This window comes from Octodon degus, unplaced genomic scaffold (assembly GCF_000260255.1).
Source record: "Octodon degus isolate 3935 unplaced genomic scaffold, OctDeg1.0 scaffold00069, whole genome shotgun sequence".
NCBI lineage: Eukaryota > Metazoa > Chordata > Mammalia > Rodentia > Octodontidae > Octodon > Octodon degus.
Genome location: NW_004524645.1, coordinates 7,866,192 through 7,880,989, shown reverse-complemented (window position 1 = coordinate 7,880,989; position 14,798 = coordinate 7,866,192). Strand labels below are relative to the sequence as shown.

Here is a 14,798-nt window from a genome sequence, read left to right as displayed (position 1 = left end):
GCCTACAAAGTGGATAAAATTTGATCAGCTACTCTTCTAAGGACTAATATTCAGAATACATGAAATAATTAAAAAATCAGACCCCTGAAAATAAAAGACTCAATTAAAAACAAGCAGCTGAAATGAATAGACACTTGAGAAGTACAAATGACCAAAAAATACATAAAGATCTTTAATATCCCTGTCCATTAGAGAAATGCAAATCAGAACAACACTGAGATTCAAACTTACTCAAAGTGTTTATCATAAAGAAATCAAACAATAACAAATGCTGACAAGATTGTGTGGGAAAATGAATACTTCTACATTGTTAGTAAGTATGTAAACTAGTACAAGTACTATGGAAATCAATGTGGAGATTCCTCAAAAGTAAAAATGCAAATTCCATTAAACCTTGATATTACCTTTGTACTTATCTTTCTGAACTTGTGAATAACATTATGTTAAATTGATACATACACACCCCTTTTTACAGCAGCATAATTCATAAGAGCTAAATTTTAGAAACATCTACATACCCATAAACAGATGATTTGTTAAAAACTATGATCTTTGTACACAATAAAGCACTACTCTGTAATATAAGGATAAATTTTGATCATTTTTATAAAAAGGATGTACATTGACACTATAATATTAAGTGGAACAAATCAAATATAGAAATTTAAATATCACATGACTTCTTTTATAGGAGAAATACCTTAAAAAGCAAAATAATAAAATAGATGGTAGTAAACAGGGAAATATATGTTTCACGGATGGGAAGGGTCTAGGACAAGGAGGAGAAAGAGAGGAGAAGGTAAGAGGAAGTAAAATGTGTTATGATGTGTTGTGTACATGTACTAACTCCCCACAATAAAAGTAATTATTGTGTACGGCAAGCATGTACTAATAAACATAATAATTAAAGAAGAATGTAAACATAAAGTCCAAAAGGAATATTGCACTAGTACTTAAAATGCATGAAAATCCTCTGGTATGTAACTGTTGTTAAACAGTTTTTAATAATTCAGCTTCAATCCTCCTATTCACTAGTGGTGAGCAACATTGTAAATATAATCAGCCATTAAAAGCTGATGAATTCCTTCCCAAGTTCTAAGGCAACAGCCTGGAAACTCCTTACTGTCATTCTGGAACCTAAATTTGAATATAGGAAACCTTATCCTTTTGGTATTTAATTAAAAGTAAATAAAGAAAGTGTACTGTGAAGATTTTACTAGGAAAGAATGGCAATAGCCTTCAGCTTTTCCATTATGCCTCTCTCTTATTAGTCTACACTGAGAGTAAAGCTCTAACTCTAAGCCAAATATACTTAGCATTCTTTAAATCTTTCTTGATAAAGTAGTGAAAAATTTGTATGCTTTTGGCCTTCTCAGTTAATTCTACAATAGAGACGGAGGACTATTAGGCAGTGTTCATGTTATTTAAAATTAGAAACTTATTGATTAAAACTTGTATTAGATAACTATAGATTCATGCAGTTCCAGAAATTGCACAGCATGTCCCCATGACAGGTCAGTTGTCCCTCATGACAACCTTTTGCAATAAGTATAGTATAACTTTACAAGTGGAAATCAACATTCATACTATCTGCTGGTCTTGATTTCCCACTTTTACTCGCACTCATTCATGAGTCCCGTGTCTTTTTATACAATTGATCTCAGGTATAAGAGCATAGCTTCAGCTTAGCATTTCACTCTTAGGCTTGTCTCATGCATAAATATTTGCATATGTTTACAGAACCACGTACAAAAATATGAATTTCAGTGGATGTGTAGGAGCAAAAGAAATGATAACATTCTTCTTGCATCATTAGGATTATAAGTAAATACTTTTAGCACAATGGGGGTTGCAGTAGTTAATGAATAAAGAATAGCCATGTAAGCTGAAATGGAAAGAACTTCCAGACAAAATAAGTGTAGAATAATATGGTAATTATATTAACTGAAAACATAAAAGGGGTACTTGTGCATATATATGAATACAGGAATACATTTCAAAATATAAAGGATACCCTTCAAGCTTTTAATGATGGTTACCAAATATTTCAACCAAGGACCCACTAATCTAAAAAGTGAGGCTACAACTTTGACATTAAAAGAAAGCCACAAATAAACAATTACATATTTTTACACAGAAATTTAGAAGTCTAGTTTTAAAAAGTTTATTTAAAGAAATCCCCTTTTGATTAAAAAATCCAAATTAATTAATGAAACACACATATAGTTAACCACTGTATGAAGGATATTTTTAAAAATAGTGTAGTTTGAATCTTGAAATAAAAATTGACCTTGATTCTGAAAAAAAAAAGAAATTTAGAAGTCTAACCATATACAGCATTGTAGCAGGACAGTTGTATTACTTCTTTTTCTTATCTCTTGTTTTCATTTATTACCTTTTAAAAAAACCCAAACATTTACTTGAGAGACAGTATAGTAGCATTTGATATGTCATGACAAGCAGTACGCATTTAGAAGACCAGAATGACAGGCATTCCAAGCATGGCCCCAGTATTACACATTGCTATCTTCAGTGCAGTTGCTTAGTTCACAGGTATCAATATATATATGTAGTCAGGGTGAGAATCCTACCAATTAACTGCTAGTTTCAAAAACCTGCTGAAGATTCTTAGGATTCATTTTGTATCTGTATATATAAAATAGTTAGGATAGATATACAGCTACTTTCTCTTGATTCAATAAGAAGAAAGATTTGTACTAATAGTATTTGGACAGGATATCATGCCTGCATCTTGTACTATGTATAACTACTATGAAGACAACAATGTGCAGTGTATTAATTATTGTAACTATCCTACTAACCTGTTTTGAAATTGTCTCATTGCTATTTGTTTCTCAATAAAATTAATTTAAAAACCCCACTGTTATTTCCTCACCTGCTTGAAGAGTAAATCAGAGCCTTCTCCACCAAGGACAGAAAATCTTTTTCCATCTGGAAGGTAGGAGCAATGAGAGTCTCAAGGTGACCATCAGCCTGTACCAGCCCCCATAGATGTCATGGAAAGTGAAAACTGGGAATTGAAAAGCTAGATACACAGAAAGGGCATATATCTTGTATAGGCAAATCAATGAAATCTTAAGAAAATAACATTTGTTTATAATTAACAGTTGAAAGATAACAGCTCTCTTTCTCACCCCATGCCACCCTGTAATTCATTTTTCCAGTTGCAACTGCTCATCATTTATTTCTAAGATAAAACAAAATGTGTGGAGCAAGAGTGTAATGGGACAATTAATAAAATCCTTGCAGCTAAAAGGAAGAATATAGGAATTCTTTCCAAAAAGTGCATTTTTTAACATACAGGCAGATTTTCCCATAAGACACTCCTAACAAAATTGAAACCACATGTGTAGATGACCAAAGCGTGCTGTGCATGTCACTGTGCAAGCAATTTGCAAGGCTGTTTCAAAACCAGCTTTCTCAGCTCTTTGGTGCTGGGGCTAGTTTCAACACCATGAAGCTTCCAAGTAGCAGAGTTCAACAGGGTGAGCAACTTCTAAGCAAAGAGTTGTTTCCTTCACCACCACCCCCCTGCTCCCTTCGTCTTCTAAAAGTTAAAAACTGAATTTCCTTCCTGATAAACTCCAAGGCTTCCTCACTGATTGGTCTCAGATTTGGAAAGGATATGACATCAGTAAGTTAGCAGACTTAAAGCTGGGGGGCTGTTGTGAGCATTGGCCAGACTCCAGCTTGCTGGGTGGTGTGTATTTGTGTGTGTGTGTGTGTGTGTGTGTGTGTGTGCGTGCGCGCGTGTGTGTGTGTGACCACAGGTAGTACTCAGATTACCCTGACTGTACTGTTCTCTGTTGCAGACTGTCTGACCACCACGTGTGTAATTCAGCCAGCCACAGAACAGGAATTTCCCAGGGGCATGAGAAGCACGGAATTTGGACTTTTCTAAACAACTGAAGTAGAGCGTGGAAGTTGCTGGACCAAGAAACATCATGGACAACGACCAAGGAGGCAGGAATACCAGCAAGCCCCTGGGGCTTGGAGGCACTCCTGAGACCAGGAGCCTTTTGCACTCATTTATGAGGGGTGAGTCCTAAGGACTGTGAAATCACAGTGCTGGAGTGAGTCTGTCTGGGGCATGTCCATGCAGCAGTTATGGACAGATGGCCCAGCTTGTTGATGTATATTCTTCACAGAGTTGTTCAGAAATGTGTGCATCTCTATGTTTTTGCAGAGTTCTATAGATGATACAGATTTAAATGTCATAGATAATTATCCAGTAAAAACTTCAGCTCTAAGAAATAATTCTTTGTGGGTCAAATGCATTTATTTACTAAGCTGGAGATTTACAAGTTACTTATAAATAGGAAAATTTTAAGTAGAAGCTCTTTCATTGAAAGCTTTTAGGTATTTGTAATCTGTGTTGGTGCTGGGTTTATAAATAATGTTCAGATATTGAGCACTAATTGATTTAATTTTAAAAAAAGTTGGAGAACTGTCTTACTGCCAGGTGATGTCTTTGCTAAAGTGTGGAGTCCTGCACCTAGGAACAATGTGACTGTCTTGTGAAGATTCGGCAGGTGCTTGCTGGCTGAAAGGATCCTGAAAAATGTGTTTAAGCATTTGAGGATGAGTATTACATTCTTTACGCTACTAAGCTGCCCACAGTACCTCATGGTCAGAGGGACAATAAACAGCAACACTGAAATCAGCTACTATCCAGGTACCAGACAGGGGAAAACAGAAGAGATAAAACATCTTTTCTGCTACTGGTTGAGCAAACAATGCTGCTCATTCACTCACTTATTTATTCAATTTCCCTTGTAAAAAGAGCAAAACACTCAATAATGCGTAGATTTTGACCCACAAAGTCAGAACTGGGTTCATAGGGAGGTATGCTAAACACAAATTTGGAATACTAGGAGAGAAGGGTGATACTAAAAATTACTTTTGGAGAGGAATTTGATAAATATATTTTTAAACAATAGACCAATCACTATGTGAAAGAATCAATAACTTATTGATAGTCACAAAATGCTCTGATAGCTAAGCATTATGCTTAGTTTTGTTTTCACATGGGGTGGCCACTTTTCACAGTTCAGGGAGTCTTCAGGTCTTAATCCAACCCCAGTTGTAGCAGGATGGGTGTGTGGATTTTTTTTTTTTTTGGAACTGGGGATTGAACTCAGGCCCTTGTGCTTGCCAGGGAAGTGCTTATTCCACTGAGCCATCTTCCCAGAACATAAACAAGTTACATCACAAGTAGAATGCAGAGCATCTTATGGAGTCTTGGGACAAGTATGGGGAGACATAGATAGATGATGAAGCATTACAACCTAGTTAGAGGTTTTTAAACGCAGAATTGGCAACCCTTAGTGGCTCTGGAGAGGAGATATGGCAATAACGAAGGGCGTGAGTAAATTAATCTTATAGGCACAGGTGGGATAGGTTGTGGTGGAATTATAGGAGATTACCGCACTAACTTACTCATTCTCAAATTCTCATGCTCCTCAACATCACCCAGAGGTGTTTTCAAAATGCAAATGATGCAACATGTGCTGGAATGGTGAGTCTGTGCTGAGGCCCAGAGCCTTCATTCACAGCAAGCTCCTAAGCAATGCTGATGCTGCTGCTCAGGGGACACACTGGAAACCATGACACTCATCAAGGAATGAAGTGGACATCTGTGTCCAACAGGCAATGACAGAGAAATGGTGATAATTTAAAAGGAAATAGGCTTCAGGTATACTGCTTGATTAAATATGAAAGGTAAAGAGAAAAGGCAGCCAAAATGGTGAAGTCTTCAAGCCTAAATTAATGTTGGGTAGCAGAGCTGGGTAAGAAGTATTTTGGGAAGGACAATAACTCAACTTGTGAGTAGAGTGAAGAAGAGAGGACGTGCGAGTTTTGCTTGGAATTGAAAAATCCCAATAAATGTTTGCCCAAGTACAAAACATGATATAGAACTGGGATTGAAGCCAAGTGCAGGTTGGGAGTTGCTGACCCAGAGTGTTCTGCAGAGGGCCTGTGGTTGAAGCCCATCAAAAGAAGAAATTGTTTTCATAGCCAAGAGCTAATAACCAAGAGTGGAGCCCAAGCTTCTAGTTGAGGACATAGGATCAGTGAGCTGGAGAGAGAAGTGGGAAGAGACTTCAGTTGTAATTCCACAGGGACTAATGGAAAAGAAGTTTTCAAAACACTATAACGGATAGATTGATTCCTAGACACCTCCGCTTTTTCACCGTATCTCATCTACAAACTCCTATTTACCTTCTACATGCAGAAGAGCTACTACTACAACAAAGTGTGACCTAGGCTTTCTCCCTGGTTTTCACTAGTCCTGAACCTTGGGTAAAGCCTTAGGTATAGCTATTTGAATCTGTTTTTGCCTCTGAAGTCTTGATCTTGGTGAAAGGTGGAATATGAAACACTCAAAATACCGCTTCCAAAGGGCTATAATGAGAAACTCAGCTCAGGTGAAGCATGTCCCTGGGTGTAAGGACAAATCTAACAGAAGATAGGACCTAGATTGGATTTACTTTGAGGTTACCATTACCCCTATACCTTCAGGCTTTTTCTTTGCTTCCTTGTCCATAAAGAAGAAAGGAAGCATGGAAGGAAGGATGGATGGATTTGATGATGGGCCATCAATCCTTCATAGAGATTTATGTCATGCTTTACTTTCCTGTCCCAGGAGCCCAGGGGAATAATGTCCTTTCTTTGTTTTACTAGTGCATATTAGTTAAATAGACTAATGGGTTTCTTTCGGCATATTCATGCATGCATATGACATACTTTGATGATTTCCACCCATTCCCCCAAAATATAGCTTGAAATTCCAAATCCCTGTATCTCAAAGCAAGACTTATTTGGAAATATGATCATGTGTATATAATGAGTTTTAAAATGAGGTTATACTGGAGTAGAATAGACACTTACTCCCACATGACTGGTGTTTTTATAAGAAAAGGAGAGGAGATATGCAAGGAAAACACTATGTAGCAACAGAAGCAGAGGTGTCAATAAGCTGAGGAAGATCAAGGTTACTCCAGATTATGGCCAGAAGCTAGAGTAGGTGAGGAAAGACTCTTTCTGGACCCTTTGCTGAGAACGTGGTCCTGTTGACACCTTGATTTTAAAATTCTAGCCTCTAGGACTATAAGAATATGAATTTCTATCATCTTAAGTCACCTAGTATGTGATACTTATTGTAACCCTAGGAAACATTCGCAGCTACTCATAGAAACATTGGGAAAGACATTGAAAGATAAATTAAACACAATAACCCCACTGCCAAGATTATCACAGTTTCCATTCTTAGTGTCTCTTCTTTGAGGTTTGCCTGCAGGCTGTCCTGTAGAGCTATATTCCTCCTTGACAAATTTGAGCCTACCCTATAGAGAGTTTTCATGTTTCAATGGTGACAGGCAAGAACAGGCACTGAAAGGAAACTCTATGGTGGATTTTTAGATAATGGAGCAGCTTAGGAAGGGGAAGTTTTCTGATAGTAACCTGCCTGTTTAAACAGAATGGATGATAATGTGAGGTCCCTATGGAATGGAGAGGCAGAGGCAAAAGCAGAGGGGGAGGGCTAGGGAGAGGGAGACTGGGGAGAGAATTGTAGTGAACAGGAATAACTTGCCTGAGAGTTGTTTCAATGGGCCTTTCACTTTGCCCGTTTCTGATTGGGGCCCTTCATTTATCGTCCTCTTTTTTTTGTTTGTCCTGGAATCAAACCAAGATTCACGGTAATTGTAAACATGGCATTCAGATACTTTCCAGTGTTGGTTTGTGCCACTGAATCCACCCTTATCATATCCTGAAGACTGAAGGCAACCCGACCTCTCTTCTCCTGACCTTACAAAATGTTCCCAAGATAGATAGATTTATGCTACTTCCCAGCATTCACTAGGGCTATCAGAGCCTTGCTAAAAGCTCTTTTCAGAATGTATCAATTAGTGCATTTAAATCTTTCCTGAAATAATGGAAATTTTAGAAATTATTCCAGAAAGTGCAATAAAAATGAAATAGCACGCTCCTTAATGTACTGTAGGTTTGATATAGATAGTTTTCTAAAAGCTAAGTTTAATGGGGCTAATTGGAGGACTTGTAGAATGATTTTGTTATGAGGGCTCCCTGCCCTCATTTCACCTATGAGCTACATTGCTTGACCCATGATGTCACCAGTGACCCCATTTAGCATCCATCTTTTGGCAGCAATAGATGATTGCTAAACAGGTATTTGAGAAATATGGAACAAGTATTAAATGTTAAGAGTTCTTAATACTTGCCCAGGGATTGTATAATGTGTTACATATAATGTAAGGACCCTTGAGTTTCAGACTTTGGTGTAGTCAATGGAAAAGGATATTGTAGACTTGAGTCTCCCCTTCACTGATTGGATGGTCTTTTACTGTGAGCATCATCATATTCTGGCAGGAAAATAGGTCCCATCTCCTGCTTATTTTGCTCTTTTCAGCTGCCAGTTACAGGTGAGGCTGCTTCTGGGTGTAACGTGTATGTGTTCAGCCCATAGCTCATTGACTGCTTGAGGTGTGGGCTCTGGGAAACCCTGGAGAAACACTTACCAGGTCCTGCCAGGCAGACCCCTAATTTTGGGTTTCATGTGGTGCACGTCTCTACTACTTCTTCTGCAGTGTTTTCCATTGCAAAATAGAATGTGCAGAATAATCCATAGTGTAAATTACAGTGTTGGCTAAAGTACACGCATTTGTATATGCATGTGTATACATACACATCTCTGAATGTTAGAAAAATGTTAACCTATCCACTGGCACTGTTGTAATTTTTACAAAATCATTCAGTACTGATATGTTTTAAATTAGGAAGAAAATAGTCAAACACTGCTAATAGGAATATCAAGTAGGGACATTCACATGGACAAATAGTCTAAAAAAAGCCAGACATTGCATTATAATATCATACAGCAATTCTACTTGTGTATACACAACAGAATCCACACCATACATCTATCCAAAACTTGTATATGAATGTTTGCAGCAGCACTATTAATACCCCAAAGGTGGACACAACACAAATATCCACCGAAGGATGAATGAATAAATAAAATACAATCTATCCATATAATGAGTATTTGACCAAAGAGGGGATGAGCCTTGAAACTTACGGCTAAATTAAAGGAGTCCATCACAAAGCAGTACATATAACATGGGTTCATCAATATGAAATAATCAGAATAAGCAAATTTATAAAGACCAAAAGTTGATCAATGGTTGCCAGGGCCTAGGGGAAGTGGAACTGTGCAGTTAATGCTAAGGGGTAGAGGATTTCTTTTTTGGGAGGATGAAAATGTTCTATAATTGATTATGGTATTAGTTGTACAACTCTGTGGATATAATGAAAAGCATTGAATTGTGCACTTTGGGTAAATTGTATGATACGTGAATTATAGCTCAATAGAACTGTTAACTAGCTCACTAGATTCAGATATTAGTATTGTCAGCCTCCTACTGTGTGTACCAGGACAAATTCTATGCTGCTAAAAGACACAGGCTGTTTTTGCTCTGTAAATACTCCATTCTGCTTGGGTGCAGAGCCTCATGTAACCCCTGTTTTTCTCTTAGAGAAATATATAATTCTTTATTTGCTTTAAATAAAAGGAGTAATGATTTCACAAGGAATAAATAGAAATTATAGCTCATTTTTGTCTACATTAATAATATGATTGAAACATTTTTATGAAATCTGAATACAGTTATGATTTAGGACCTAAATTACCTTCCTGGACACTTTAGGCTGCCAACCCTAATAATCTTTAGTAGCTTTAAGAAGGCTTGAGAGTGTGGCCATTCTATTTCCTAGCAGCTGAGCACTTGGAATGAGAACTAGACTAATCGTACACACAGTGATCCATTAGGGTACTCTTCCAAATCTATTTGAAACTCATTTTCAAAATCTTTCTCATTTTTGGGCTTTCCTCTCACTTGAGATTGTGTATGAATGTCATTTTGTATTATTATCACCAACAAGATGTAATTAGCTGTCCATTTAATACTAGTTTGAATATAAATCTTTCCATATCTGTGTAGTCTAAATTTTAGATTTCAGGACCTAGAAGTAGCAGTACTTTTTCCGTGAGAATTAGAAACCTCAGAAAATACTGCAAGGACATTGAAAATCTATTGAGCATAAAGCTTTGGGGGTAGAAACCCCATTTCACTTACAATGCCTTCCCTTAAGACCTCAGTGACCTGGAAGGAGAGCGCTGGCTGAGCAGCACGTGGGCCCATTCAGCTTCCTCCTACCTACTAAATGCTAATGAATCCATCTGGAATGATGATAGTTTGCTCACTGGGACAGATTTTTCAAGGCACTGATGGCTCCAGGTGGTGGATGGCCTCCACCAACACATGTGAAATACATAATGCTCTTCTTTTCTGGCTCGTCCAGTTTGCAGGGAATCAGCAACTGCCCTGGTTCTCCTGGTTTTCTTAGCACTTATGGGCTTCTCTGCAAAGCAAAAGTGTTATGAGATCATTTTGCATCAGTTGTACATTGTGTGTTTATCAAAATAGCTAGAGCTGGTGCTGATGCCAACCCAGGCAAGGCTTCTTCCATTCTGACTTTCTGCATCTGTTTGTTCTAGAAATTAGGTGTAGCATGAAAGAGAAAAGTTGGGCCTGTGTCTCTCTCAGTTAATCCACATGTAATTAGAAAGCAAGAGGAAAGCATTTAATGTGTTGGGGGTTTATAGACTCTTTTCTAAAAGTCTGTATGCCTCCTATATTGTTGTAGACTCATTTACATAGCAATAATTATGGCATATAATAAACACTCTTTGTTGCGAGGGCAAGATAATAATAGCAGCTAATATGTATTGAGCCATGGATACTTATATTTCTGCTCACAGTTAACTAAAAGTGAAACTAAGGGTCATAGTCTATTGTAGGATTAAGTGGGTGTGAATTCAAAGCTTCCCTTTAACCCCATTGGTAAAGTGCCTTTGGGGGTCAATATGGGTAATGACCTTGGTTCAGGGTCCGATTGAACTCTTATTTGCACACAAGTTTGGGATGGGAGGTAATCTATAAATAGACAAGTTTCTATTTAGATTTGATTTCAAACGGAATGGTGTATGTAATTGCATGATTATGTCTATTAGTATATGGTACTCTTTACTAAGGTGCCAAAGTTTGTATTTGATTCAGCTCAACAAATGAATGCCGAGAGTGAGCAAAGTTGTCAATTAAACAGGTCAGTTGCCTTTGACGCCTCTGTGAAAGTGGGAAGCCTGTCTTCTGTGGTCTCGATCTGCCTCTTTCCAAAGCTCTGTACAATTTATTTATTTATTTTTGAATTTTACAAAAATATTTCTGAAAAGCTTTTTACAATTTAAAAGTTTTTAAAACATTTACAATGTAAAAGTTTAAGTTTTAACTTAAAACAAACATATTAATGGGGTCCCATGTGATGGTTTGATACATGTATGTATTATGTAGTGTGTAAATTAGATTAAACAGACCAATCTCCTCAAATATTTACCGTTTTTTTTCCCTGGCAAAAACATTCAGAATCTTTTCTCCTAGCTTTTGGAACTATGCAGTACATTACTGTTATCTGTAGTCTCCCTACTGTACAGTACAACAGAACATTTTGCTTCTACTCAGCAGAAGCCTAACACCTGGTGATCAGCCTGTTCTCCCTGCTCCTTTCCTTTACTCCCTCCATCCTCTGGTAGTCACCCTTCCATGCTCTCCTAGTTTAGCTTCCACATATGGGTAAAATCCTGCAGGATCTGTCTTTCTGTGCCCCTTTTGTTGCCAGTGTGGACACTGGCTGTAGTGCTTCAGCTATCCCGATATTTCAGATAAACCATTCAGACAAAAGATCAATACATGGAAGAAATGCCAAAAATCTGATGGGAATTTTGGTTAAGTGCTTCCTACATCTTCATCTATTATGTTCCTATTGGTGGGCAAGGATGAGTCTCCCATCAGAGCGCATCAGCAGGCTGTAACCTGGTCCTCTTTTTCCACACAGATATTGTTTCTTATTGGTCCCCGGTGCACGAAGCCGCGATCCACGGACGTCTGCTGGTTCTGAGGAACCTCCTGAACCAGGTAGCTCTTTGAAACAGAATGGTACAGCTAAGCACCTCCTCTTGCTACCCCAAACTCAGAAAAAGAAAATCATAGGCTTACAGTAAGATACGAATTTCTTCTTAAGCAAACAACCATTTCTTAATAACCGTTTCCTTCTTTGGAGGCTGATACAATGCCAGAGGTTAGCAAAACTGTTGTCTCAGAATGTAGTACAATTGTAAGCACATAGTAAATATGTTAAATGCATAACTGGTGAGTTAATACATTCAAGTTGCCTGCACTTTGCTTAATAAACTACATTGTTAAACATTATGATGTAAAACTGATTCTCAACTACAGTAATTTCGGCCCCAGGAAACACTTTCAAATGTCTGAAGCTATTGTCCGTTGTTAGGGTTGTCACACTGGGGTGGTAGTCATAATGGCATTAGTGGGCAGAAACTGCTAACTGTCTTACAGTGTGCAAGGCAGCCCTCCTCATAAAAAGACATCTAGCCCCAAATGTCAGCAGAGCTGAGGTTGAAAAGGCCTGCTGTAAAATGAGTACTTCAAAGTATCCTTTTAAATATGTAATCTTGTAATTTCGAACGCATTTTCATTTCTGCTAAATCACTGATTGACCATGGCTTTCCACAGTTTAATTTTAGTTTCTCTCCTCCTCAGGTACATAGTTAATGGAATTGTTCAGGTTTTGAAATTACTGCAAAGCTGCACAAAGTCACTTTTAAGAAAGCAGCTGCAGTCTCCATTCAAAAAAGTTTTTTTTTTCAGAAAGTTCTGCTCTCTAAAACAACAATATACCTGTTAAGTTAGGAGTTCTTAGCTCCCTCTGTTCTATTGACTTCTTTGGCAATCTGCCAAAGTCAAATGGACCCCTTTCTCAAAATAAAGTTTTAAATGCCTAAAATATAACACAGAGGAGACCCATCAAAGTATTAAATGGGTGACATAATAATAGAAGAAGATCTAATGGTGATTCTAATAATAGCAAAATTTCTAAGTATGGTGGGCCTATATTTTGAGATATTTTAGATATCTGCAACAATCATAATGCATTAAAATGTGTGCTTTTTACTGGTGATAGTGCTATAAACCACTTATACTACTGTGATTTGTCATCTAGATTCTTAATTGAAGAAGGTGCAAAATTTTGTGTAGAGGTTGGTGAAAATAGATTAAGAAAGCTTCCTATAAGAAAACGGTTTGTAAAGAAAGCTTTGTACTACCCTAAGCCACTATCTTGAGCTGCTTTTTATGGCAGCAGCCTATTATAAATAGAAATAGAGATTATAACACATAACTCTAGGTAAAATAAGTTGGACTGTTTCTCAGATAAAATGAAATATTTGCCCTATTTTGATAGGGAGAAAAATGATCATTGCAGCTTTTACATATAACTTGCCAAATTTGGACAAATGTTCATCTATGTTCAATATTTATGTGTTTATTGAATGATCACCAGCCAGAACCATGTCTTTAAACTCTGTCACACTATTCAAGTGAGTTGTATTGGGGCCTTGATTTCTGCTCCAAAACTCAGTACAATAATATAGTAGCCATGATTTCCTGCTACTGAGGGTTTGAGTCAGCTGATCTAAGAGAGGGCTTTCCTGAGTTCAGCTCCCAGCAGTAGGATAGATATAGCTGCTGCACGTATATCCCACGTTTCAGGGCTCACTGGTTACCCAAGGCATTTTCTATACTTGACAAAATGCTGGAGAATAGCAAGGAAAAGTTAATCATATGAAAATATAGTAATCCAGTCTTTGCTCATAGCACATTTACTGCTATCATATTGATGAAAGCAAGTCACTTGACCAAATCCAAAGTCAAGGATCAAGGAAATATGTATTGTGTCAACTACAAGATCATAGAAAGGCTATGAATGTGTTATACTACCATAAGAAAGCAAAGACTTGAGACCCTAAATTCAATATAAGTGGGTTAACTGAGTTAATTAACTGCGATAGACAAATTAGCTAATTGTTAGTCCTCACAAAGGGTATCTATTTTCTTATTATAAATATTTTACTAAGACAAATTAGAAAGCATCCAAGTGCTTATAAGACAAAGAGAAAACTATTAGAATCTCTCATTATGTCAAACAAAGGAAAACCAGGAATCATTAGTAGTCATTCTATATCATTGCTTCACATCAAAAAAATCCAGGATAACTTTCAAAAGATAACAATGCCTGAGCCTTACCTCAGATATTCTGATTTAGCGTAGGATAAGACTCATACATTTAATATTTTCTTAAAAACTCTTTCAGAATCACTGACTTCAGGGGTAAGATGAAGTCACTTTGATAGTTTTGGGAAAGACAAGCATTTGACATGGAAGGAATATGGTATGGGAAAAGGAACAAAAGTTGGATTTCTTTAAAATTAATAACTTTGGGTGGGCCAGATAGCTCAGTGGATTTAAAGTCCCTGTAAGCAGGCTGAGAGGTTGGGGGTTTGATCCCAGGGCCTGCCGTACCTGCCCCGAACCCAGGGCGTGCTGAGACAGCAATTGAGACTGGGCGTGGTGGTGCATGCCTGTAATCCCAGCTCTTAGGAGGCTGTAAACAGGCAGATCACTACGAGTCTGATCTAGTAATGAGACCCTGAATACCTTGTAGACCTTTCCCTAGAATACAGAAAGAAAAAATAAAATTAATAACTTTATCAAAAGGTCATGTTAAAAAAGTTGAGGAGGTAACCCATAAGAGTCCTTTCAGTTTTTTTTTTTTTTTTTTTT

The 14,798-nt window shown here is 37.4% G+C and overlaps 1 protein-coding gene across 1 annotated transcript in view; it reads left to right on the top strand.

Moving 5' to 3' along the window:
- The first annotated feature begins 2,897 nt into the window (after positions 1 to 2,897).
- Asb9 (ankyrin repeat and SOCS box containing 9) overlaps positions 2,898 to 14,798 on the top strand; it is a 30,670-nt gene continuing 18,769 nt past the window's right edge. Inside the window, exons 1-3 of the mRNA XM_004635104.2 lie at positions 2,898 to 2,959; positions 3,834 to 4,059; positions 11,995 to 12,074. Of these exons, the coding sequence (XP_004635161.1) occupies positions 3,966 to 4,059; positions 11,995 to 12,074 (174 nt within the window). The 5' untranslated portion in view covers positions 2,898 to 2,959; positions 3,834 to 3,965. The remainder of the gene's footprint in view (positions 2,960 to 3,833; positions 4,060 to 11,994; positions 12,075 to 14,798) is intronic.